Source organism: Chlorocebus sabaeus, chromosome 10, assembly GCF_047675955.1.
Source record: "Chlorocebus sabaeus isolate Y175 chromosome 10, mChlSab1.0.hap1, whole genome shotgun sequence".
Taxonomy (NCBI): Eukaryota; Metazoa; Chordata; class Mammalia; order Primates; family Cercopithecidae; genus Chlorocebus; species Chlorocebus sabaeus.
In genome coordinates, this window is record NC_132913.1 from 46,953,414 (window position 1) to 46,979,020 (window position 25,607).

At 38.5% G+C, this 25,607-nt stretch overlaps 1 protein-coding gene across 1 annotated transcript; it reads right to left on the bottom strand.

Moving 5' to 3' along the window:
* Nucleotides 1–119: 119 nt before the first annotated feature.
* CD302 (CD302 molecule) lies at nucleotides 120–23,369 on the bottom strand. Its single transcript, XM_073019753.1, has 6 exons — nucleotides 23,234–23,369; nucleotides 14,496–14,606; nucleotides 12,051–12,167; nucleotides 11,196–11,369; nucleotides 9,074–9,100; nucleotides 120–3,317 (listed from the first exon to the last, which is right to left on the bottom strand). Exons 1-6 carry the CDS (start codon nucleotides 23,298–23,300, stop codon nucleotides 3,115–3,117), a joined length of 699 nt encoding a protein of 232 aa, XP_072875854.1. The 5' UTR covers nucleotides 23,301–23,369; the 3' UTR covers nucleotides 120–3,114.
* Between the last annotated feature and the right edge of the window lie 2,238 nt (nucleotides 23,370–25,607).

The following is a 25,607-nucleotide window of genomic DNA, read 5'->3' on the forward strand; positions in this document are numbered from 1 at the left end:
GTCTTAAAGCAAAAATATAAAATTTTAGGGTGGTAGTTTTAATATATTCTGTGGGTCCTTCAGGATGCTTTGAATTTGAAGTATATATACTTTTAATAAAATTCAGTATGACAATTATGTTCTGCTTAACCCATAAAACTTTATTTAAAAATTTTAACTAAATGGTACAAAACATTGATTGGTATGCATATAAGATAATTCTGTATAGTTTTGTCATTAAATGCTAAATGACAGTGATAACAATGGCTTAAGCTTTACAGTATTCTTTTAGTTCCCTAGTACCACTTAGTACTTAAATATTGTCATATTAGCTTCAGATTATCATGTAAATGATAGTAGAGAAATTAGAGAAAAGGCTTTCATTGGTTATCAGTTTTAAATTCTGAACAAAAGAGACCATACACTGCTCACTACAAAGAATACAATTTTCTAAGAAAATGTAGTTTAAAATGTTACTCTAAATATCTGCCAAAAAATTATATTGTTATTACTAGCTAAAACCAAGATGTTGAAGAAAGCAGTTTCTACATTCTGAATATAGTAAACAAGCCTGCGTGTGTAATCCAATTATCTCTTGACTAATGAGTAGATAAGGGGCCTGTTACAGATGTTCTGGTATATAAAGAAAATTAAAATGTAGGCCGAGCGTGGTGGCTCACGCATGTACTCCCAGCACTTTGGGAGACCAAGGTGGATGGATCACTTGAGGTCAAGAGTTTGAGACCAGCCCAGCCAGTATGGCGAAACCCTGTCTCTACCAAAAATACAAAAAGCCAGGTGTGGTGACAGATGTCTGTGGTCCCAGCTACTAAGGGGACTGAGGCAGGAGAATCACTTGAAAACCTGCAAGGCGGAGATTGGAGTGAGCCAAGATTGAGCCACTGCACTCTAACCTGGGCGACACAGCAAGACTCCATCATATATGTATATAGCACTTCATTACCAGAGGCCTCTTGGCCTGTTGAAAAATGAAACCAAATATTGAAAATTAAATCAGAGTTTAAAACAGCTGTTTTGGAAGAGCTGCCGTTAGGTAGAAAGTATCAAAACGTACAAAAGAAAGTCGTATGGGAGTTGAGTGGAAGGTAGGATTTAAGAGCAGCACTGCCCAATAAAGCTTCCTATAATGAAAATGTTGTATGATGTATGCTGCCCAGTATGGTAGCCACTAACCACCTGTGATTTGAACACTTGACAATGTGGCTAATGTAATTGGGAAACTGGATTTTAAACTATACTTAATTTACTTAAATAGCCTCATGTGGTTAGTGGCTCATTGGACATTGTAGTTCTAGATGTTTGAGAGTGTTGGTTTTAAGTTGGACTTAATCACTTTCCTACCCAAATTCTACCACTCCTTTAAGAACTCCTTTAGAACTCTTAGTTGATATAATACGCCATAATTTTACTTTGCCTGTAGTTCTTCAAGGAGTGGTACAATTCGGGTAGGAAAACCAGGGAGGAATTCCAAGGTAGTGTTCAATATTGACATTAGTAATAGTCTATCAATAATAAAATAGACATCTCAAACACTACACCACATCTCAGAAATGTAAAGCTCTTACAGAGCATGCTTGTGCTTGTGTAACAGCTGGTGTAATGCCTGCATTTTCAGTACCACATAGCCACACTGGTAATAGTTTTGTGTCACTTTTTAGTTACTTATGTCTCATTAATGATAGTGCCGTTAATTGTGATGAGTGTTTTCGATTCATGTGGTCAATAAAAAGATTTAAAAAGCTGGGACTTTGTTGCCATTAGTCAAGCTAGTGAGATAGTGTATCTCCCCATAAGAAAGTAAGATAATTGATGGGGTGTGGATTCAGGAGAGGGATTACTTTTCTTTGAGCTTCAGACTTCTAAATATAGACAATATACTTCAGTCAGTAATGGATCATATATAGAACAGTGTTCCCTTAGTAGACCATATTTTTACCGTGCCTTTTCTATATTTAGATACACAAATACCATTGTGTTACAGTTGTCTGCAGTATTCGGCACAGTAACATGCTGTGTAGGTTTGGAACAAAATAGGCCATACCATCTGGGTTTGTGTAAGTACAAGCTGATTTTCACACAAGAAGATTCCCTAACTATGCATTTCTTAGAACGTATCCCCATTGATAAGTGATGACTAATTTATGTGAAATTTATACATACTATCTTTCCTGTTTTTGATTTATTGATGGTGAGGAAAACACTCATTTCAGCTTTTTCATTTTTTTACTCCCCAAATGATTTTCACCTTTTTCTTAAAATGTACAATAAATGCACTGAAAACTGATCATTGTCACTACAGTTGTCCTTAGTGTTTTCCTTCGGTTTTTGTTTACACAGTTTTCATGTCGTTGAAGGAAAAATTTATAAATGCTTGAGGAGAATGAGATATCTTGTACAGGGGAAGGTACGAAAGGTACGAAAGGTACGGTGGCAAGAAAGAAATCCTTAAAGGGGCACTAGGATATATAAGTGTTAACCTAATTGCCAGCTTTCTCCATGCCATCCTGGACACAGCGATCATATTTTGTTTCAAAAGACTTATAAACATTAATTAAAACTTGAGTCATTTGTGATAAAATGGTGTGTGTAATGAAACTAAAATTATGTGGTGTGGGGTGTTAAAAGTTGTAAAATTTTCTTCATCTAAATCATAAAAGGAAATACACATCCTAGAGGAATTACCTGCCAAAGAAACAATTATCAAAGATACTTAAATGTATGGAATGTACTTAAAATCACTTATTCCCCATTTCATGTTTACTAATAAACATACGTGGGTCAACTAGAAGGGAAGATACAGCAGGCAAGATAAATAGGCTGAGCTTTTATTTTTATCTGCTTCTTGGGCTTTAAGCTTTCCTTCATTCAAGTGACAGATTCTGCATTTGACGGGAAGCTTAAAATCACTATATTAGATCTAAGATCATTTCTAAAACCTGTTTTTTTAATGAACCTAAAGATTCTTTTCACAACAGATGAATACATAAAAATGTTACTGGAATAAGGAAAACCATTAAAGCTCTAATATCCAATGTCAAGTTTTATATTAAAATTTTTCCCAAGAATCTCTGCCAGGGCATTTTGTTGATGTCTTAGTGCAGGATTACTAAAAACTTACTCAAATTGAACAGGATATTCATTTTCTTCTCCAACTACCAAAACACAGTCTTCGTTATAAGGTGATTGGGGTGCGGTTGAAAAAACTGTGGTGAAACGAGAATCAGAATGTTTTTTGTACAGGAACCAAATGATTGCTCCCAAAACTGTCAAAATTACTGTGCTAGCAATCACCAAAGCTGATATTAAAATATGGTTATCTGAAAAGGAAAAAACAAAAGAACATATGGGAGATTAGGGTACACAAGTTGCAAGTATATTTTGATGAGCACAACTGTAGTTTTTTAAAACATTTCTCTGTTGAGAGTTTCCCACACTGATGAGAAGACCAAAAATTGCACATTTGTTCCTATCAAGATTTATATTTCTTGGCCTGAAGAATATTACTCAAATTTTCTAGGAAGTTGTGCACTTCTCCACTCTACTGAAGATCCCAAAATGGAAATCACCCAAGTACACCATGCTCCAGTTTGTGTTCCTTTGCTTTACTTTCTAAGACTACAAATTCAGACCTACCGTTCCCTTTAGGAATTCTAGTATTTAGATAATGTGTTACATTATTGAGGTTTAATGGTTCACCTGGCTTTGGGGATTTAAGATTTGTTTAACTGAAAAAAACACCCAAGAGCTGCAGTAAAAGTACCTTGCTTTTGGGTGTCTGCATTCATTCATTTGTGTGTTTCCCTAAAGTTCTGTAAGTATGTACAACTTTGCAGTTCTTGCCTATTCAAACCCTTGTAATCCTTCTATAAGAATCCAGTTTAATAAAATGAGGAAAGTAACTTGGTTTAGGAGGACGAAAATACTTTTGGGCAGGTACTTGTATTATGTATAGTAATAGACTAAAGAATGTGAAAAATTTTCAGAATAATTTTGACAGATTTTTGATTATTAAATATATTCATAATACCCATTATTTCTAACTGGTGCTTGTTAAAATGAGACCTGGAAGTATATAAGATTAGTGAGATAGATCTGGCCAAATTATTTGTTAAAGTGAGGGAGAGCCATTGATATTTTTCAGATATTGACAGGATTTTTTGGGAGGAGTGAGGAAATGGTCACAAGTGAATTATCTTTTAATCCTGAAATAAAATTTGGTAGTAAAGATTTGGTAAGGTGTGAGGGTGGATTTTTCGGTATTATTAAAGACATTAAAATGAAAAAAAAAAAAGCCAAGAATTCTGTAAACTGAGTTCAAATGGGGTTCTTCCATAGTTTTTGGCTACGGCAACCTCTGCCTTCTGGGTGCCAGTGATTCTCATGTGTTAGCCTAGGTAGCTGAGATTACAGGCACACGCCATGATGTCCAGCTAATTTTTGTATTTTTAGTACAGAGTTTGGCCATGTTGCCCAGGTTGGTCTGAAACCCCTGGCCTCAAGTGATCTGCCCCCCTCGGCCTCCCAAAGTGCTGGGATTATAGGTGTGGACCACTGTGCCCAGCCCCGTAGTTAGTTTTCTTAAAATTAACATAGCCCATTTTCAGTGTAGAACGTTAACTTTACCAATGTGAACACACTTTATTTCAGTCTACTAATGATTGTACAATAATAGCTTCATAATCAGTAGCATCTACGTTAAAAATAGGTATTACATGATAGTAATACAGAAAAACAAGTCTGAAAGATCATGATAATTGAGAAATATTTACAGACTAAATCATATAGCTTTAAAAGACCTGGTATCCTAAGAACTGGACAGCATCCAAGATGGGTGAGACACAGTAAGTATATATGCTGCTTTTCACATTCTGCAAGTGACCTTTAGCCAAAGTTGACTCCAGGGGTTTTAGTTAGCTGCATACTATTAAATGTGTGACAGTCAGTTGTCAAGGCAACTGATGAGCAGTGTATTAAAACTGTGTAGTTTGTATCTGGAGGTTAGGATAGTTTTACATTAGGAAATCTATTATCTACCTCATTAATTAAAGGAAAAATCCATTGCTTGAGCGTATAATAGCTATTTACCATGAAATCCTACTTTTTTAAAGAAACAATTTAGGAAAAATACTTTTTAGCCTAACAATGTTCCTTACTTGAGGAAACATAACAAACACTGAAACAAGCTTTCACTTCTTTGTCATTTCTTAAGCCCATTTAATCCATTTTCTCAACATTCTGAAATTCCTGTGGCAAAGGTCAACAATGATCTCTTTATGACTACATGCATAAACACGTGAATGTTTTAGTTCAACCTGAGGCAACTAGATTGTTAGTGGTCCAGACTTGAAGTTATCTCCTCACTTGGCTTCTTTGACTTTGTTCTCTTCTGTTTTTCAGACGACTGCTTCCTAGTCATCTTTGTGGACTCAAAGCTTTCCATGGTTGATCTCAACCATTCAAGTTTTGTATGTAAATCCATAGATAAATATGTACCCCCACTTTACTCCCAAATCCCTTCTGAATTCCTGCAAATAGCCACTGCCCAGTCATCCAATCTGGAAATTATAGACTTCCTCTCTATTAATTATCAAGAGTACACATTTTTCTTCTGTTTCCTATTTGACTGCTACTTTCATGCCCTAGTTCTAAACACTGATCATCTGAGGACCGAACTATATATAATCCACCTCAAAAACTATGTGAAACATTTTGTTGGGCTGTAACCTCAGGTTAGTTTGAGTGCCAACTGTGTGCATTTAATTCTGAGGCACAGGGTTTAAATGACTTGCCCAAGTCCATTTAGTGACAGCAAAAATTCAACCCTTCACCTTGGTCCTGATTTGTCATCTCAGATAACCTGTCCTTGAAGATTTAACTCCCGTGTCCTCTCTAGTACCCTTTGCTGAACCCAGCTTGGACTAACTTTCCCTTTCCTGTCTGCTTGCCACACTAGGTACATCCAACTATGGACACCTTAATTCTGTTGAAAGTATTCTTCCCAAGGGAGTCTTCCAGCTTACACTTGGTATGAAGGGGAACTCCCTGTTGGCCAAGATTGCAGCTACACTTAATTATTGGGTGGTTTTCCTTGCTGCTTCAACTCCATGTTCTCTACCGTTACTCCTTAAAGTCAGACTAAGCCTAATCCCTGTCTATCTACAGGACAGGCTTTCACTTTAACTTTAGGTCTTCATTCTGCAAACTCATGGCCTTATCAAATGAGGCCTTCCCTGGCCACCCTACTAAAAATAAAAAAGTACAACACCTCCCTTCTTGCACTGGAATTCATCCTTATCTGCCTGTTTTCCCTATAGTATATGTCACTGTCTCACATATTTTTGTTTTACCCTTCCCACTAGAATGTATGCTTGAGAGCAGGGGCTTTTGTTTTGTTCATTGCTCTGTCTTCAATGTCTAACTTTAGGAGAAAGTCTGACACACAGTATTTACTCACTAAATTATACACACATATTTAATATAGATTTACATACACATATATACATGTAATGAATTTAGAGACTACTTTTTCTGTAGTCTGAAGACCCTATGTTGCCAGATGTTTCATCTATTCATGGTTTTGAAGCCATAGATCTATTTTTTTCTAAATGTTCCAACTTACATGTATCTTTCTATTTTTTCCAAAGTAATACATTTACATAGCTTAGAAATCAGTTCTGGAAGATACGTAATGAAAATACTGTGCTCCTGCTCCACTACTACTCACCTGAACATCCATTCCTTAAGTTAACTACACTCCTGTTGCTTCAGCTATTTATCTCCATGTCTAAATAACATGCTTCTGCTGCTTGATTTTTTTAAATGTAATTTAAAGAATTACATGTAACAAATAATAGGTGAGCAGTAGCATTAAGTATATTCACTTCATTGTGCTACATCACCACCATCCATTCACAGAACAACTCATTTTGTAAAATGGAAACTACCTATTAAACTCCCATTTCTCCCTGACCTAACCCTTGGCAAAGAGTTTCTTGGTGAGGTTGACTACTTCAGGTACCTCATACTGTAGGTAAGAATTATACAGAACTTGGCCTTTTGTGACTGGCTCATTTTTCTTTTTTTCTTTTTCTTTTTTTTTTTTTTTTAGATGGAGGCTTCCTCTGTCTGGCCCAGGCTGGAGTGCAGTGGAGCGATCTCGGCTCACTGCAGCCTCTGCCTCCAGGTTTCAACTAATTTTTTTTTTTTTTTAGTAGAGACGAGATTTCACCATGTTGGCCAGGCTGGTCTCCAACTCCTGACCTCAGGTGATCCACCCGCCTCGGCCTCCCAAAGTGCTGGGATTACAGGCGTGAGCCACTGCGCCCAGCCTGTGACTGGCTTATTTTGTTTAACCTAATGTCCTTCAGGTTTATGAATGTTGTAGCGTGTGTCAGAATTTTCGTGTCTTTTAAGGCTAAATGATACTCATTTGTATGTGCAGATTACATTTTGTTTATCTCTTCAATGGACACGGGTTGCTTCCACCTTTTGGCTATGGCAAATGATGCTATGAACATAGATACACAACTATCAAAGAGATGGGTGTACAGATATTAAAGCCTCCTTGCTTTCAGTTATTTGGGATACATACTGAGAAGTGGAATTGCTGGGTCATATGGTAATTTTAATTTTTTTGAAGAACCACCACACTGTTTTTCACAGAGGCTGCCCCATTTTACATTCCCACCACAAGAGTTCCAATTGCTGCATATCCACACTAACGCTTGTTATTTATTGTCTTCCTATAGATGAATGAAGATGTAATTCCTGTATACACACAAACTCAACACTTCTTTTCTTCTCCACTGTCGTAGTTCTATCGTAGTAACCCCCAAATAGAAAATTGACAAAGGACTCAGATTCAATTTTTTTTGTTTTTAGATGTAGTCACTCTGTCACCGAGGCTGGAGTGCTGCAACCTCCACCTCCCAGGTTCATGCAATTCTCCCTGCCTCAGCCTCCCAAGTAGCTGGGATTATAGGCACTCGCCACCGTGCCCGTTTAAGCTTTGTATTATTTAGCCCAGCCCATATCCAGATTTAAAGAAACGAAAGTTATTTTTTAAATTCCTACCAATAATAAAGGCAACTCGATAAAAATAATATGGGTGGCTGGGCATGGCGGCCCAATGCCTGTAATCTCAGCACTTTGGGACGCTGAGGTGGGTGGATCGTTTGAACCCAGGAGTTTGAGACTAGCCTGGGTAACATGATGAAACCCCATCTGTACAAAAAAAATTATCTGGGTATGGCGACCCACACCTGTAGTCCAAGCTACTTGGGAAGCTGAGGTAGAAGAATTGCTTGAGCCCAGGAGGTCGAGACTGCAGCGAGTCAAGCTCCGCACTCCGCACTCCGAAAATGGGTAAAAGCCTTTTCACAAAAGATACACAAATAAATAATCATCTGAAAGGTGCTCAACATCATCAGGTAAATGAAAATGAAAGCCGCAAAAAGATCAGTACACACCTGATCTGAATGGCTAAAAATAAAGAAATTGACAATACCATCATGGGATGAACATGGAGCAAATGGAACTTGGACACGCTGCCAGTAGTAACATGATTTAAGCATTTTGAAAAATTATTTGGTGGTTTCTAATAAATCTAAATACATATACTTGCCCTATGACCCAGCTTTCTACTTTCTAGAATATACTCAAAAGAAAATGAGAACATAGTCCAAAAGAAGATGTATGAGAATGTTCATAGGCAGCTCTATTCAAATTAGTTTGAAACTAGAAGTGATCCAAATATCCATAAACAAGAGAATGGACAATATATGATATATTTATAAAGTATTATAAGGCTTAGGAAAAAAATTCAGTGAATGTGCACAACACTGATGAATCAAAAAAAATTCCCGAGTCAAAGAAGCCAGACAAAACTACATATTGTAGAATATATTTAAAATGTCGAGTCTTATTACTAAGAGACCTTTCTACATTCTTATAAAAATTGTTCTACTTTGTATTACATAATTTTTAAAAGGGATCTATAATAGTATTTTAATATGCCAGAATTTTGATATATTTTTAATTGTGGGAAAAATTTAAAGACCAAATCATCACTTACCTGATAAATATTTCCTTTTGTATGGAACTAAAATACGAAAGAAAATGAAAATTATAATTTAATTATGCTTTATTATAGGATTGACTTTAAACATGTTCACAATCATTAAAAATAAACCCTTTTATTAGTAGCTTAATATCAACATATTCATAGCTTAAAATCCGTATTTCTTTGCCTCATTAATTGTCTCTTGTCTGTTTTGAACTTAGTTTTTAAAGAAAGCTGTAGAGGGCTCTCAACATGCATTAGCTTGGTTGGTGGAAACGAATATGGGATCTTGAGGAAAAGACAATAATGAGGTAAAGGAAAAAAGAGGATTCTGGTTGGAGAGTATAGAAAACAAATGTCGTAAAATTAAACAACTGTGACCCTAAATACCTTAGTATGGATGTACTCACTATTTCTGATGTTTTGAAGTTATAGTTTAATTAAAAACTTTGTTTATGTAATTGTACCATGAGGTGCAGTACCTGAAAAGAACCAATATTTTACAAAACAAATATTTGAAGTTGAATACTACTACCATAAAACTATGATGAACATTTTGATAATCACTGTAAAACTAATAGTAGTCAAGGATCCTGCCGTAGGAAGTAAAGAAATGTACATACTTCCGTATGTAAAGAAAGGAATTAAGCAGAGCAGAATGTAGAGTTTTGGTTTACAGTTGAAGTAGAAGGGGAAAATACTAAGTATGCAAAATGGGGAAATGGTTGCTTATATCATGTTTCAAGCACCCCAAATTCATATTTTGAAACATTAAAAAACAAAACAAAACTTTCTTTGTAGAGATGGTGGTCTTGCTATGTTGACAAGGCTGCCTCAGCCTCAAAAAGTGCTGGGATTACAAGCATGAGCCACTGTGCCCAGCCCACATTTTGAAAATTTAAGTTTCTTTAATGAGAAAACATTTACTTTCTAAAACTTAGAATAACAAACTGTGTAGTATTTTAACAAATATCATCAAAATAGTGTTGTGGGCCAGGATAATTCTCTTCATTAAAAAACCTTCTGGGCTGGACACAGTGGCTCACGCCTGTAATCCCAACACTTTGGGAGGCGGGACGGGGGCAGACCACAAGGTCAGGAGTTTGAGACCAGCCTGGCCAATTTGGTGAAACCCCATCTCTACTAAAAAATATGAAAATTAGCCGGGCGTGGTGGCAGGTGCCTGTAGTGCCAGCTGCCTGTAGTGCCAGCTACTCGGGAGGCTGAGGCAGGAGAATTGCTTGAAGCCGGGAGGCAGAGGTTGTAGTGAGCCAAGATTGCGCCACCGCACTCCAGCCTGGGTGACAGAGACAGACTCCATCTCAAAAAAAAAAAAAAAAAAACCTTCTGATGGGTCAGAAGAAAACATTTTAATTCCAAATGAATTATAAACTATGATGTAGTTTTTGTTTGCCTAAACAAAGGATGTTCTTACGGAGAATCGAATTCCCTGTAAAGTAACACGAGAATTCTGGAATTATACATGATTATTCTTCACCACTTCTGCTCACTCAAATCACATGCAAAGAGATTATAATAATTCCTTTAAACAAGAAATTTTTGACCTCTTGCAAATACTAAGCAGATAGAATAAAAGTATGCCTGTTTCATGTGATCTGGCCTTATCTCCTAAATGTAAGAGAATTATAATTTGAGTTCCAAGAGACTTAAGAGCAAACCCCATCCTCTTAATATATTCTGAAGTCTTATTCTCTATTTTCTTTTCTTTTCTTTTTCTTTTTTTTTTTTTTGAAACAGAGTGTTGCTCTTTGCCCAGGCTGGAGTACAATGACTTATTCACCGCTTACTGCAGCCTCAACCTCCCAGGCTCAATTGATCCACCCACCTCAGCCTCCCATGTATTTGGGACCACAGGTGCACACCACCATGCCCAGCTGATTTTTTGTATTTTTTGTAGAGATGAGTTTTCGCCATGTTGCTCAAGCTGGTCTTGAACTCCTGCGCTCAAGCAATCCACCGCCTCAGTCTACCAGAGTGCTGGAATTGCAGGTATGAGCCACCGTGCCTAGCCTTATCCTATTTATTGAGGCATACTTATCTCAAAATTATTTTAAAACCAGCCCTACTTCCCCTGCCCCTCCTAGAATGGAAAAACATCTTCAGTCATACTTACTAGCTGTTTTGCATAGTGTTCCTTCCACAAAAGAAACTTCACAATTTCCTTTTTTCCATTCACCTGTCTTGATGTGCAGAAAAGCACAGGTGTCAATTAAATCCTCCCCATCATCTTGGTCTGCCCACTTATCAAATGTCATATTTGAATTATCAAACCACTTGAAACTCGCATCTGTCAATTAAGGAATATTTTCAACATTATGACAGTTTTAAAAGGTGTTCAAGTCAAAAAGTGTGTAGGATTAAAGGTGGAAAGTTTCTAAGGTATGTCTGGTCTAAACTTTTGGTTGTAGGATTAAAATTAGGAGGAGGAATATATCCTGTATACAGCCAAATCATCAAAAGCTATCGATTTAAGAGGTTTCTGAAGATGATCCAGTTTTTGCAAAAATATATACATGTATAATATTCTCATGGGAAAAGTCAAGAAAAATAGTTAAATGTTAGTAGTAACCTTAGTAATTTCATTTCACTTGAAAATGTTTACATACGTACTTTATATTTGTCTACAGTGATGATAAATACATTTATATAATAGAACCGTGATAATTTAGTCTATCCTTAGCCTATTAGTTGCAGATGCTAATACTAACTTTTATGATCATGCTATATTACAAAAATACTGAGCCTTAGAGCCACATTTTAATCCAGACAAGAATCAACTGTGGCTTTCATCTGTGTGACTCATTGAGCTATGCAGATACAAGCTGTGGTACGATCATAGCCGCACACTGAAAATGTAACACGTGGAGGCCACAGGGATCATCAACTTGAACTAGAGAATTGAAGAACCATCAGTTTTACTACATTAAAAAAGAACAAAGTCATGTCCCACGAGGTAAATATCACTTACCATCTGTGTCATAAAACATGCCTAGTAGGATATCATCTGAGCCTTTCCATTGCTTTTTCAAAGTATCCAATATAAAAGCATTTTCTTCTTCATTATGTATGCTTATCATGTCCGCTCCTGAAATTATTTTAAAGAGAAAAAAGTCAGCATATTCTAGAATCAGTGAAAATCACTAGGTAAATAAAAATAATAAATAGTTGCTTAACTTTCTATATATATTAGAGCTGGACAATGAACTTTGATCTTACGGTTCATACAAGCTAATAAGGTTACAGGGACATGTCTTGGCTCTCAGCCTCGAATATGATTTATGTCATTGAAATTACATTTATGTCTCAGTATACCTAATATAATTTTTTTTTAAGGGATAGAAAACAGTCGTAGGGGCCGGGCGCGGTGGCTCATGCCTGTAATCCCAGCACTTTGGGAGGCTGAGGCGGGTGGATCACCTGAGGTCAGGACTTCGAGACCAGCCTGGCCAACATGACGAAATCCTGTCTCTACCAAAAAAAAAATTAAAAAAAAAAAAAAAAAAATTGGCTGGGTCTGGTGGCACGTGTCTGTAATCCCAGCTCCTCAGGAGGCTGAGGCAGGAGAACTGCTTGAACCCAGGAGGTAGAGGTTGCAGTGAGCTGAGATCACACCACTGCACTCCAGCCTGAGCAACAGACTGAGAATCCATTAAAAAAAAAAAATGTAAAAAGGAAAGAAAGAATGAACAAAAATAGAGAGAAGAAAAAGAAAAAGAGAAGAAGGAAGGAAGAGAGAAAGAGACGAAAAGAAAAAGGAAAAGGAAGGAAAGAAAATAGTTGCAGGGGAAAACTTGATTTAAAAATATTCTAAGACTAGCAGAATTGCTATTATTTTATTTCAGCTGCCTTGAAATAAAACCATATTAGCATGTTGGAAATTTCGTCTTGTTTTCACAGAGCCGATGTTCATGTAAGACTTTCTCAAAGGGAAACAACATATATGTATTAAGTACTATGTGGCACTTTAATAAGATTAATAATTTCAGTGTTTACATTTATTCCTTCTATAATAAATGTATATGATTTTGATTAAGGTATCCCTAATACAGTTTGAAACATTCTTCCAAATGTTATTGTTGAAGAATATAACAGTAATAAAAAGCACCTTTAGGCTGGGCACGGTGGCTCACGCCTGTAATCCCAGCACTTTGGGAGGCCGAGGCAGGTGGATTGCCTGACCTCAGGAGTTCGACACCAGCCTGGCTAACATGGTGAAACCTTGTTTCTACTAAAAATACAAAAAATTAGCCAGGCATGGTGGTGCACCCCTGTAATCTCAGCTACTCCAGAGGCTGAGGCAGGAGAATCGCTTGGACCCAGGAGGCAGAGGTTGCAGTGAATTGAGATCACACCACTGCACTCTAGCTTGGGCAACAAGAGTGAAACTCCATCTCAAAAAAAAAAAAAAGTGTCAAAATAATTAGAGGCTCAATTGGGCCCAATAGCCAAATATATAAATAGCCTCCAAGCACAGTCTTTAAAAAATGACATTTTTTGGCTGGATGCAGTGGCTTACACTTATAATCCCAGCACCTTGGAAGGCCAAGGTGAGAGGATCACTTGAGGCCAAGAGTTTCAGACCAGCCTGGGTAACATAGTGAAACCCCATCTCTACAAACAAACAAACAAAATAGCTAGCGCACATCTGTAGTCCTGTCTATTCAGAGGGCTGACATGGGAGGATCACTTGAACCCAGGAGTTCAAGGCTGTAGTGAGCTGTGATCATGCCACTGCACTCAAGCCTGGGTGACAGAGCAAGATCCTGTCTCCAAAAAAAAAAAAAAGATATTTTTATTTCAAGTATTTTACAATGTGAAGTTATAAATCTATTTCCTAGAGAACACTGAGTGTATGCTCTAGCAAATCGCCTTTTTATAATTTTTCCTTGATATACTCTTTTTTACTACAGTCTTACTTCATGGTCCTATGTAATCTGACTTCAGCACTTTCCAGGAGAAAAACTAAGTGATTAAGAACTCTAAGCCTAAAATCCAACAGACCTGGGTTAAAATCCTGGCTTTGTCAATTATTTCCTGTGTTACCTTGAACAAATAACTGAAGTTAATTTCATCTCTCAATAAAATGATGATAATACACTACTTGATAGGTTTGTTATGATAATTAAAGCCAGGTAAAGTATATGGTGTGCTTAACCACAGTGCCTGGCACAGGATATGCATGTTAAATAGACCCTGTTTTGGACCATATTGTCCAACAACTGTCTTTCAACTCCAGGATTAAATATATACCCAATTCCACTGCCTGTAGCTTGTGTGTTGTCAAATAAAAGTTGTACATTAAATCTCAGGACCCAGTTAAAAGTCAGATGTGACAAAATCAGTTTTTAAAGAAATTAATGAACACTGTTTACTAATTTGTGAAAAAACAAACAGAAAAGAATAAGCCTTTTACCATGGTCAGTACACTGATTTCTGACATCCTCTATGCTTTCTACTTTGATGGCTTCTTGGAGAAAAATGTAGCAATTGTCTTGGAACTGAATCCAAGTAGATGAAGGACAGTCTATGTAGAAAAAAGAAGAACACTGTTAAATAACTTGAGAAAAAGAATTACATGAATTCCCAAAGATAAGGATATTAGATACTACATTTTCACACACACACAAAGGCAATTTCCTTTGTTAAATCTTTATTAAAATAAGAAATCAACCAGTGTAACAGGAATTTGTTTCTCTCCATTATACATATGGAAAAAGAGAAATGTGCCAATGATTCTCTTCTGACTTTACAGAGCAAAGATACAAGTTTTTAGGTTGTTTAGGAATTCAAGGCAACAAACTATCTAGAAGACGGACAATCAGGATTACACACTTCTGTTTGAAGGTTATCTTTGCAGTATTTAACAATTTCAAAAGTCTTAAGACTTTTACAAGGCCCTGTTGTTCAAATTATACCTCTAAGAACAGAAGAGAAAAAGAAGTTGCTAGCTTATAAATATTCACACAAGTTTTCATATTGCACAGGAAAACGAGACTGATGTTCTTATGAATGTCCTTAATTTAACACCTCATCAAAGTAGATTCTTTAAGGTAGTTCAATGAAATAGAACCATAACTCTTCCTCTACTGCTCTAAAGGGACATCTCCTTCACCTCTATCTTGGTCTCTTTTTGTTTATTATAAAGATGTGCATTTTTAAGCCTAGGCTCTAGAACCACTGTGACCCACCTAAATTTATTTTATATCCAAGTTTTTTTTTTCCTTCCAGCTGTTTTATAAGCACTTGAATTACACATATGACTACCTTGGGTTTAACTCTGGTAGGAATCTAGAACTCTCTCACAATGCTGGCTTAAAGATATGGTTGTTTTGCAACAAACACTTTGCTTTGGGAAAATGTTCATTATGAAACATTAAAACAATCTGGCTATAAAATTACATGATACCAACATTTGCAAAGCAAAGAAGTCCAGAATAGAGTCAGGAATTGGAGAAGCCATACAGCTTTGTAGGAGGAAGGTCTGAAAACAAGACACATGGTTGAAAGTCTGTATATGGAGCAGGTAGATCGTTTCCCTGAGAAATAGCATTCAGCCATCTCAGGTTCATTACACATTTCTGCCACCTTCTTTGAAAATCTGGTCTTTATTCAGAGAAACTCTTATTCCTTCAAATCCACTTCCAGGAATTTAATCTAGATTTTCTAGTTGTTCTTAATGGGAGTATTAGTCTTCTACTCCATGATAGTGAGATGCAAAATTCCATCTTTTATACTTTTCAACAAGTTATCAACAACTGGTCACCTATCTACCCATCATCCGTATCAGACATTTGCTGAGCAACTTCTACGTGTCAGGTATAATGCTTAGAATCCAGGCAGAGGGTGTATGATAAAAAGCACAATTACAGGTACCTAGTAAGGTCTCCATAAATATTCATTGAATGAGTGAACTAGGATGTAAAGGCAGATCTCTTCCCTCCTTCCCCTCTCTGCTGCCAGAGACATGACAGAGGACACAGCAGTCATTTCCAGAATAAAACTCAAACTGAAAGTCAAAAGGGCAGAGGCTCTAAATTACAAACTTTGATTACTCTCTCTTCTTTTTTCCCTCTTTTACTTTCTTCTGGTTCCTTTTATTGCTCTTTTTCTTTTACCTTATGGATTTTTTAAAAAGTGAAATGGAAACAGACTGCATTACCACACTGAATGACATCTGAAACACTTTTATAAATCATTGGCAATTATTGAACCACAGGTTCAGAAATGCACTTTTGTATTATTTCTAGTCAAAACTACAGATAGTTTTCTACTTATAACAAATAACTCGTACAAAAATGAATTAATTTTTGAAATACCATTTATATAAAATATGTGTAATAAGTCCACAAAAATATAATCAACACCCAAGTCAAGCACTTATAGTTCTTTTTTTTTTTATCTTTTGCTCCTGGCATGCTGCAAAAACATGTAGTTCTTATACTTTATAAATTAAAACGATTCGAAGATATGATCTCTAAAACACTGATTAAGGTATATGCTTATTTCAGCGGCAGCTCATGTGTCAATTCTCCATGAAGTGTCTCAGCCTTATCTTCCTCTAACCTATGACTCCTCTGAACATCTGTAGGACTTTTAAACTGCATTATGCATGAGAGGCCTTTTCTGGCAACAAGGACTAAAGACATGCTCAGGCTACAAGATGATGGATTTATTGTACAGATACGTGGCCAATAAGAAAACTGAGGATACTATCTCAACAGTCAAATAGGCTTAGCGTTCATATACTAGGCCCCATATTGGGCTGATGCCTACCTAGAGTAGTCAGCTTTTGATTAAGGAAATTATCCTTATTCCAATTAGTTGTGGCTAGGGTTTTGAAAATAATATGGCACAAATCATAAGAACTATGGGTAGTCATTCTTCTTTGGAAAAGGCAATGTGTTACCCTCTGACGGCCTATACACGTTTACATAGCACTCACTAGATCCTGCTTCATATAGCGGCTATCTGATATGCATTCTGCTTTCCCAAATGATTGTTAACTCCACGACAGCAAAGATCATGTCTGAGATCTAATTGTATTCTCAATAATAACTGTCCTTCTGCCTTGAACATAACACTGGAAGGGATGCATAGAAGTGGGTCAATACAGGACTCTGGTTAAGCCCATTAGGTTGTAGAGAAAAGTCTGGCTCTGACTACACAATCTTGGACATGTTATTTAACCTTACTGTGTCCCGATTTCCTTATCTGTAAAATGGGAATAACAGTACCTATGTGAGGGGGTTGCTGTTAAAAAATTGTGCTAGGTGCTTGGGATTCCACAGTGAACAAAAAGGAAAAAAATTCCTATCCTTCTGGAAATTTATGTTCTAGTTGAGGCAGATATGCAAAAGGAAGACAAATATGTAAAATAATATGTTAGATGGTGTATTGTGGTCTATTGCTATGTAAAAAATGAGCAGCTTAAAACAAGAAACACTTATTATACACAGTTTCTCAGGGTCAGGAATTCAGAAGCAGTTGCCTGTCTGGGTGATTCTGGCTTGGGGTCTCTATGAAGTTACAGTGAAGATGCTGGCTAGGGCTGCAGCCATCTGAATACTGAACTGGAGCTAGTAGGTCAGCTTCAAGGAGGCTCACTCATATGGGTGGTGAGCTGGTACTGGCTGTGGGCAGGACACCACAGTTCCTCACCACGTGGACTTCTACACAGGGGTGCTTGAGGGTCCTTATGACATGGCAGGTAGCTTCTCCCAGAGTGAATGATTCAAAGGAGGGCAAAGGTGGACATGCAGTGCTTCATATAATCCAGCCTTGATTGTCACACTGTATTATCCTATTGGTTATTGTGTTAGGGTTCTCCAGAGAAACAGAGAACCAACTCTGTGTGTGTGTGTGTGTGTGTGTGTGTGTGTGTGTGTCTGTGTGTCTGTGTGTGAAAAGATAGGAGGGAAAAAGTCACATGGATATTTCAGGCAAACAGAGGGAGTAGCAAACACAAAGCTACTGTGTTTGCACAGTATGGGAATGAGTATGATGATGATAATGATAACCAGCTACTCAAAGACCATTGATGAATAACTAAGTTAGTAATACAGAAATGGTCCTGAACTTAATGATGGACGACTTATGATTTTTTGACTTTACAAGTTTATTGGGATATAGCCCCATTCTAAGTCAAGGAGCATCTGCATGTGACAAGACAAAAAAAACCTTTTTTAACAGGATGTGTATAGAAAAAGAGAAAACAGACTGTTGACTCACTTCCCCAAAACTTTCAACTGTCTTCTCCTTAGGCTCATTTCAGCATTAGCAGTAACTCCAGTTAATTCAACCTGGAACCCCTTTTCTCATGCTATAGATCAGACTGTGTGCCCCAGAAACAAATTTTAAGCACTATTCAAAAGATATATTTGTACTTTGAGAAGAACAGGGTTCAAATAGAGGCTGGACAACTCCTGTGAGGAGAGTTGTTGACGTTCATGCACCTCATGAGCAAAAGGCTAAACGAAGTCGTCTTCAATGCTAAGTATGTTTGCTATAGTCCTAATATAATTAAAAACCTGCCCATTAAGGTCTCTGCAAAGGGCGTTTCTATGACTCTTATTTCTTCACAGCAGTCCTGAATGATAGGTTGTGATTAATAATGCACTTAAATGACTCTTAGGGATTTTATAATTTTATAATTCTTTAATATGTACAGAAATTTAGGAGCTTCATGAATATTTTAGAAGCTGTACTTAGCACAACTCCAAAAGTTTCTATATAGATCCTCTGCCTAAAATTGTCATGTGCTAATAGAAGATAGTATCATATCCACAGGAATACTTTGCATTACCAGTCAAATCTAATAGAACTCTCGGTTCCTTTATAAGTTCTCTCTTTGTCTCTCTTTTTTTTAAAATAAACAAACAAACAAACAAAACAGGCACAGCATGAGGAAGTGATTCTTGGGACATACTTGTTCTAAACGTTAATGAAGGAAAAGGCAAAGACTTCTTTTTTGTTTTCATTGTCAATAATAAGACCTTTGCTCCTCTCCCATTAAGATATGAGTTGTAGTCACATAACTTCTGCAAGGGCAACTGTGGCAGAGACAGATAAGGAAGAGGGGCTATTTATTACATTTATATGTATGGAGGAGGGAGTGGCTGTTCCAAGTCCCTGACTAATCCAGAGATTCTGTGGCTGTACTCTGAGCTGCAAGATCTCTCTGAATCCCAAAGAAACTGAGGCACTCTGACACCCCATCCCCTTTCCATATCACTCTTCCCAATCTAGCTTTCAAGACATGCATCTCCATATTCTCCCATCACTTCCCTCTTCAGAAGGGCTATGAATAATATTTTTTCACAGAAGGGTGTGCCATTGTTAATCTGTACCTTTCTCTTTGGGCATCACTGGTCTATTTTTTTAAAGATTCGGTCTCAAGATTTGCCCTCAAAATCTAAAATAGGCCAGGCGTGGCAGTTCACACCTGTAATCCCAGAGCTTTGGAAGGCTGAGATAGGAGGATCACTTGAGCTCAGGAGTTCGGGACTAGCCTGGGCAACAAAGTGAGACCCCACCTCTACAAAAAAAAAAATTAGCAGGGCATGGTGGCATGCACCTGTAGTCCCAGCTACTCGGGGGGCTGAGGTGGGAGGATCACTTGAGCCCAGGAGGTCAAGGCTGTAGTGAGCCATGATTGCACTACTGCACTCTAGCCTGGGTGACAGAGTGAGACCCTGTCTCAAAAAAATAAAAACAAAAAAAAAACCCACAAAAGGAATGAAATACTTGATATGCACAATAAAAATTATGGAAAGTAATCTTGCTGCAAAACTAGTTTTCAACACATAAGCAAATTGTTAAAAGATTCTCAACAGTAAAAGAAGTCCTGAAATAATACCTAATTGTACTTTCACTTTTTCATTGGAAGAAAAATAAACATTAACATTTCAAAATTTATTTTAAAATACTCTAATATTTAATCTGAGATAATTTCCCCTGAAACATAACTGTGCCATACACAAGAGTCAGAAAAGGTGGCATCAGGCCGGGCATGGTGGCTCACCCCTGTAATCCCAGTACTTTGGGAGGCTGAAGTGGGCAGATCATGAGGTCAGAAGTTTGAGACCAACCTGGCCAACATGGTGAAACCCCATCTCTACTAAAAATACAAAAATTAGCTAGACGTGGTGGCGCATGCCTGTAATCCCAGCTACTTGGGAGGCTGAGGCAGGAGAATTGCTTGAACCCAGGAGGTAGTGGTTGCAGTGAGCTGAGATTGCACCACCGCACTCCAGCCTGGGTGACAGAGTGAGACTCCATCTTGGAAAAAAAAAGAAAGAAAAGGTGGCATCAGTAGATTAAGATGGTTTAAGGCTTTGAATTCAATCTATGAAATGAGTGCATAGCAGAGGTAATATAATTTGAAAAAAATTGCAATCCACTTATCCCACCTACTTTTTAAATAACTCACCTAAATTTTTCATCCTTTTATTATAACTTAGAATAAAGTGCAGGTACACAAATCAAACAAAACAAAAATCCACAAGATGGTAAAATCTCTGTTATTATGGAGCTTCCCTCTGGTAAGAGAAGCAACAAGCAAGACAGATGAATAAACACGATGCATTCAGAAAGGCCTGGAAAAGATAAAACATGGAGATGGGATGGAGAATGTGGGTGTTCAGGGAGGCTTTGGAGAAGGTGACATATGAACAGAGATCTGAATGGTGGAGGTAGGGGCAGCCATGCCAAGGACTGCGGGAAGGTGGTGTGCACAGAAGGACCAGAGGTGTTGGAGTACCCAGATACTGTTTACTCCATGGATACACAGAGTGAATGACAGGAAGGGTGGTAAGAGATGACATCAGGGAAGAAGGCAGAGGCACCTCATCTAAGGCTTGTAGGACATGGCAATTCAAAATCCCTAGATTCTGATCCACATGATGATCATGGAATGAGGACTTACTCAGAACATGCTTGTTCACTTACCTCATGCCAGGCATAGGAAACCACTGACCAATAAACACATACTGATCATCTATTATGTGCTTAAGCACCCTTACAGAAAAACTTTATTTAAAGAGATGCCATGGATTTTCACTCAGGAATTTAAAGAATGTTTTGTCCACTGTGATTTTCAAAATAATAGCAAAGAACAACATAAGATCACTTCACTAATAACCTCCAGAATGACAGAAAATAACAATGATTTCCATTTCAATATCACATTTATATGCAATACCCATATTTATTATGCAACATCATAAGAGCTTTTCTATTAAGATCTTGGTATTCAGCAACAAACTCTTTCTTGACTTAGTTCTAAGCCAAATATGACCCCTGATCTTGCTTGGATGGGAGATTTGTAAAGTATTATGAAAAACACACTTAGTTTTTCAGCCCTATAACATCAGCATGTATATGAATGTGCTCAGTAACCATAAACATCCAATACACATAAGGTGGTATTCATATGTTTTCTGGTTGCAACAATTACCCTTCATTTTGTATGAAGAGAATAAAGGGAAAGAAATCAAGATGAACCACACCTGTAACAGGGACTAGACGTGGAGTTTCCACTTAATGCTCCCAATAGCCCCGTGAGGTAAGTATTATCTCTGTTTTACCGAAGTGCAGATAAGTTGGTTAACCAGCTAGGTCAAAGCTCACACTCATTTCTAAATTAATCCTTAAAGCTTCCTGACTGAGAGAAGCTGATTAATTAACAACATTAATTTATTCATCATGCACTTTTCTAAAGCTCTTGAAAAGCCTGTTGATCCACACTGGACTTATCAAAGGAAATGCACAAAAATTTCCACAGGGAAATTTGCCCTCTATTGCTGGTCAAAACAGCTTCACTGAAGAAGAGACATACCAAAATCTAGAAACTGATTTTCTTTAAAAGTCTGACAAGAAAGAAAAATCTGACAAGAAAATTCGACTAGCCTAAAGTACAAATGCACAGCCTCGCAGAGGGTGGTTTACATGAGAGTTGAGATGTTACTGGCTTGCAAAATGAGGGTGTGCAGAAGAAGGGTTCAGAGACAGCCCAGCTTTGTCTTAGACGAAATTAATGTTCCCAGTCTGAACAGTGTGAACATGGGCACATCTTGTTTCTGCCCCTTTGATAGGCAGCAAGTGGCATAACCAGTCATAAATGCTGGTCCACAAAAGCTTTCAAGAAAGGAACCTTGGGTTTGTATGCAAGTTCTGAGCTGCTGCTGCCTCCAGCACTGAAGTCCACTGAAATATTCCTGTCAGCAGACTTTGAGCAGGCACTTATTATAAAAAGGCAGTGAAATTCGGGGCCGGGGTTGGGGGGGAATCTCTTGCATTTTATTTAAATCTCTTGCACTTTATTTAAGCCCACACAAGTACTAATTTAGATCTTGTTTATTTTGCTCTTTAATTCCCGGAATTGTTCAGTCAGTGGTGTTTTTGGAAGTCTCTCTTCTCCAGTCTCCCCATCCACATATTTTTTACATGTTTGTATGGAAATTAAAAAAAAAAAAAAAACACAGTCAATAGAATTGTGCATTTTCCTCACAAGTCATTTGGTAAGTGAGTGGTCACGTGTGTGATTTTTCAGATGTCACTTGCACAACAGCAGACTAGAACTTTAAAACCCCTTGATTTCAGTGAAATCCAAGCTTGGCCTGTTACCGTTCCTCTTCCATCCAGGGGTTATTTGGCTGAACTGTTTTCCTGTTTCAACAACTTGAACACCAACCAACTAGACAAACAGCGCTGCTTGCAAAAGAGGGCCTGCTTCCTCCGGCCCCCACCCCCATCCCAGCACCCCACCCCGGCCGCGCACCAGCTGGGGAAATCGCCGCCAATGTCCCCGCTTCTCATTTCAGCCTGAAATGGCCCTGAAACGGCGCCCGTCGTGCAACTCCAAGTCCCTCAGTTCTCCGGCCAATCGGCCTAATTTGGGGGTTCCCTCCCCGCGGAGTGGGGTCTGCGCTGAGGATGTGGACTCCAAGGAAGACAGGGCCCTCCCGTATTCTCGGCCACCTCCCCTCCCCGAGGGCAGGCGGGTGAGAGGTGACCCGGAGCCAGGACCCACGGGGTACGGTCGTGCAGGGAAGGGCGGGATGCCTTCGGGTGCGCGAGGACGAAGAGTGTGCGTTGGGAAGGGGGCGAAGGCGGTCGCGCGCGGTCCCGGCAAGGGACGGCTTACGGGCTTACCCGCGACGGCAGCAGCGGCGAGCCCCAGCAGCGGCAGCAGGAGCGCGGGCGGCGCGGCCAGGGGCATGACGGCGGGTGCCGGGGGGCGTCAGCGGTGGCGCGGCCTGAGCGGAACGGGCGGGGCGGGAGCGGGGGCGGGAGCGGGGGCGGGAGCGGGGGCGGGGGCGGGGGCGGCGCTTATCGGGTGCGGGTTCAATGCCCGCCGGGCGGAGCGTGAACGGAACGGGGGGCTCCCACCAGGAGGACCTGTGTGCTCCGTCCCACAGGAGCGGCTGGCGCGCGGCCTTCTGGAGCTTCTAATTTTCGTTTTTTAAACTTTTAATTTGAACTGAAATAACTTAGGACTTTCGAAAATATTGCAAAAACAGCACAAGAGATTTCCGTAACCCTTCAGCCAGCTTCTCTAAATATTAACATCTTATATAACGCCAGTGCAGTGATCAAACACAGGACACTCGCACTGGGATAATGCGATTAGCTAATCTACAACACTTACCGCATCTCATTAATTGCCCCTCTAAGGGTCCTTTTCTGTTCTGGGATTCAATCCAGGATCATACATTGCATTGAGATGTCGTGTCTCCTTAGTCTCCCTTAATCTAGGACAGTTCTCTGTCATTCTTTTTCTTTCACGATCAAACCACATTTAAAAAGTACTGGCCAGTCGTTTTGTAGAATGTCCCTCAGTTTCATTTTGTCTGACGTTTCCTCCTGATTGGATTCAGGTTGCGCTTTTTTGGCAAGAGTACCCCAGAAGTGACGTACCTGCTCGAGAAGGACAAGATGTCGATGTCTCATCACTGATGTTAACTTGCATCACTTGGTTAAGGTGGCGTTTGCCAGCCTTCTCCTTTGGATCTACTGGCCAGAATCCTCCTTTTCAAAGACTCTTTTCAGTGAACTATGTCTCTTCGACAGCTTTTCTGTTACCAGCTCCTGGATGAAGAGTCTTTAAGCTATGCTTGCTACAATGTATGCATAAACTGTGCAATTATACTTCACTCATGAGGGCCTCTGGACAACACCAGCCAGGGTCAAGCAAGGGTGCTTGCTTAATCCTCATGTCATCGGCAAAAGAGTTCTATAAAATCAAGTCTAAACTCAACAACATGAAAACAAATGACCCAGTTAAAAAAATGGGCAGATGATCTGAACACATACCTCATCAAAGAAGTTATATAATGGCAAATAAACAGATGAAAAGATGCTCAACATCATATGTAATTGCTGAATTGTATATTAAAACAAAAATGAAATACCACTACATACCTATTAGATACCAGAATCCAAAAACGCTAACAAGATCACATGTTGGCGAAGATGTGGAGCAAAAAGAACTCTCATTCAGTGCTGGTGCAAATGCAAAATGGGACAGCCACTTTGGAAGACAGTTTAGAAGCTTCTTCCAAAACTAAATGTACTCTTACCATAACATCTAGCAATCACAGCCCCTTGGTATTTATCCAAATGAGTTAAAAACTTACATATACACAAAAACCTGCACATGAATGTTGATAGCAGCTTTATTCATAATTGCCAAAACCTAGAGGCAACCAAGATGTCCTTCAATAAGTGAATGGATAAACGATGGCACATCCAAACAATGAAATATTATTCAGTACTAAAACCAAAAAAGCTATCAAGCCACAAAAAGACATGGAAGAACTTTAAATATGTTTTGCTAAGAGAAAGAAGCCAATCTGAAAAGACTACATATTATATGATTCCAACTATATGACATTTTAGACAAGGCAAAACTATGGAGACAGTAAAAAGATAAATGGTTGCCACGGGTAGGGGTGGGAAGAAAGAGGGAATGAATAGATGGAACACAGGATTTTTAGAGCCATGAAATTATTCTGTAGGATACTGTAATGGTAGATGTGTATCACTATATATGTGTTAAAACCCTTAGAATGCACAAAACAAAGATGAACCCTAGTGTGAACAATAGACTTTAGTTAATAATTTGTCAATATTGGCTCATCCACTGTAACAAATGTACCTGCTAATGCAAGATGTTAATAATTGGAGAAACTGGGGTATGTGTAAGGAGGTACATGGGAACTCTATACCTTCTGCTACATTTTTTGTATACATCTATAACTGCTCAAAAATTACTCTTTTTTAAAAAAATAAAATCTAACCCTTTCCACACTTCTGATAATCCAGAGTGGTTACACCAAGGAAATTTGACCCACGGGGTCTATAAGGAGAGTCATAGAGTGTTAGATGTGGTAGGGGTCATCTCCACCCAGCTGGGATACCACATCCTCTGTCCCCTTGTTCCTCTGGTGTGCTCACCTGGCCAACTCAGAACCTGCGGTCTCCGCTTTCTTCTTCATGCTTTTTTTTTTTTTTTGGAGATGGAGTC

What these genes read in the sequence shown, in the direction of transcription:
- CD302 (XM_073019753.1), bottom strand. Translation starts at nt 23,300, where the DNA reads ATGCCCCTGGCCGCGCCGCCCGCGCTCCTGCTGCCGCTGCTGGGGCTC. An exon ending in CGCCGCTGCTGCCGTCGCGG is followed by an intron (nt 14,607 to 23,233) that starts GTAAGCCCGTAA and finishes TTTTCTACATAG; the next exon opens with ACTGTCCTTCATCTACTTGG. An exon ending in CATGTTTTATGACACAGATG is followed by an intron (nt 11,370 to 12,050) that starts GTAAGTGATATT and finishes CTTAATTGACAG; the next exon opens with ATGCGAGTTTCAAGTGGTTT.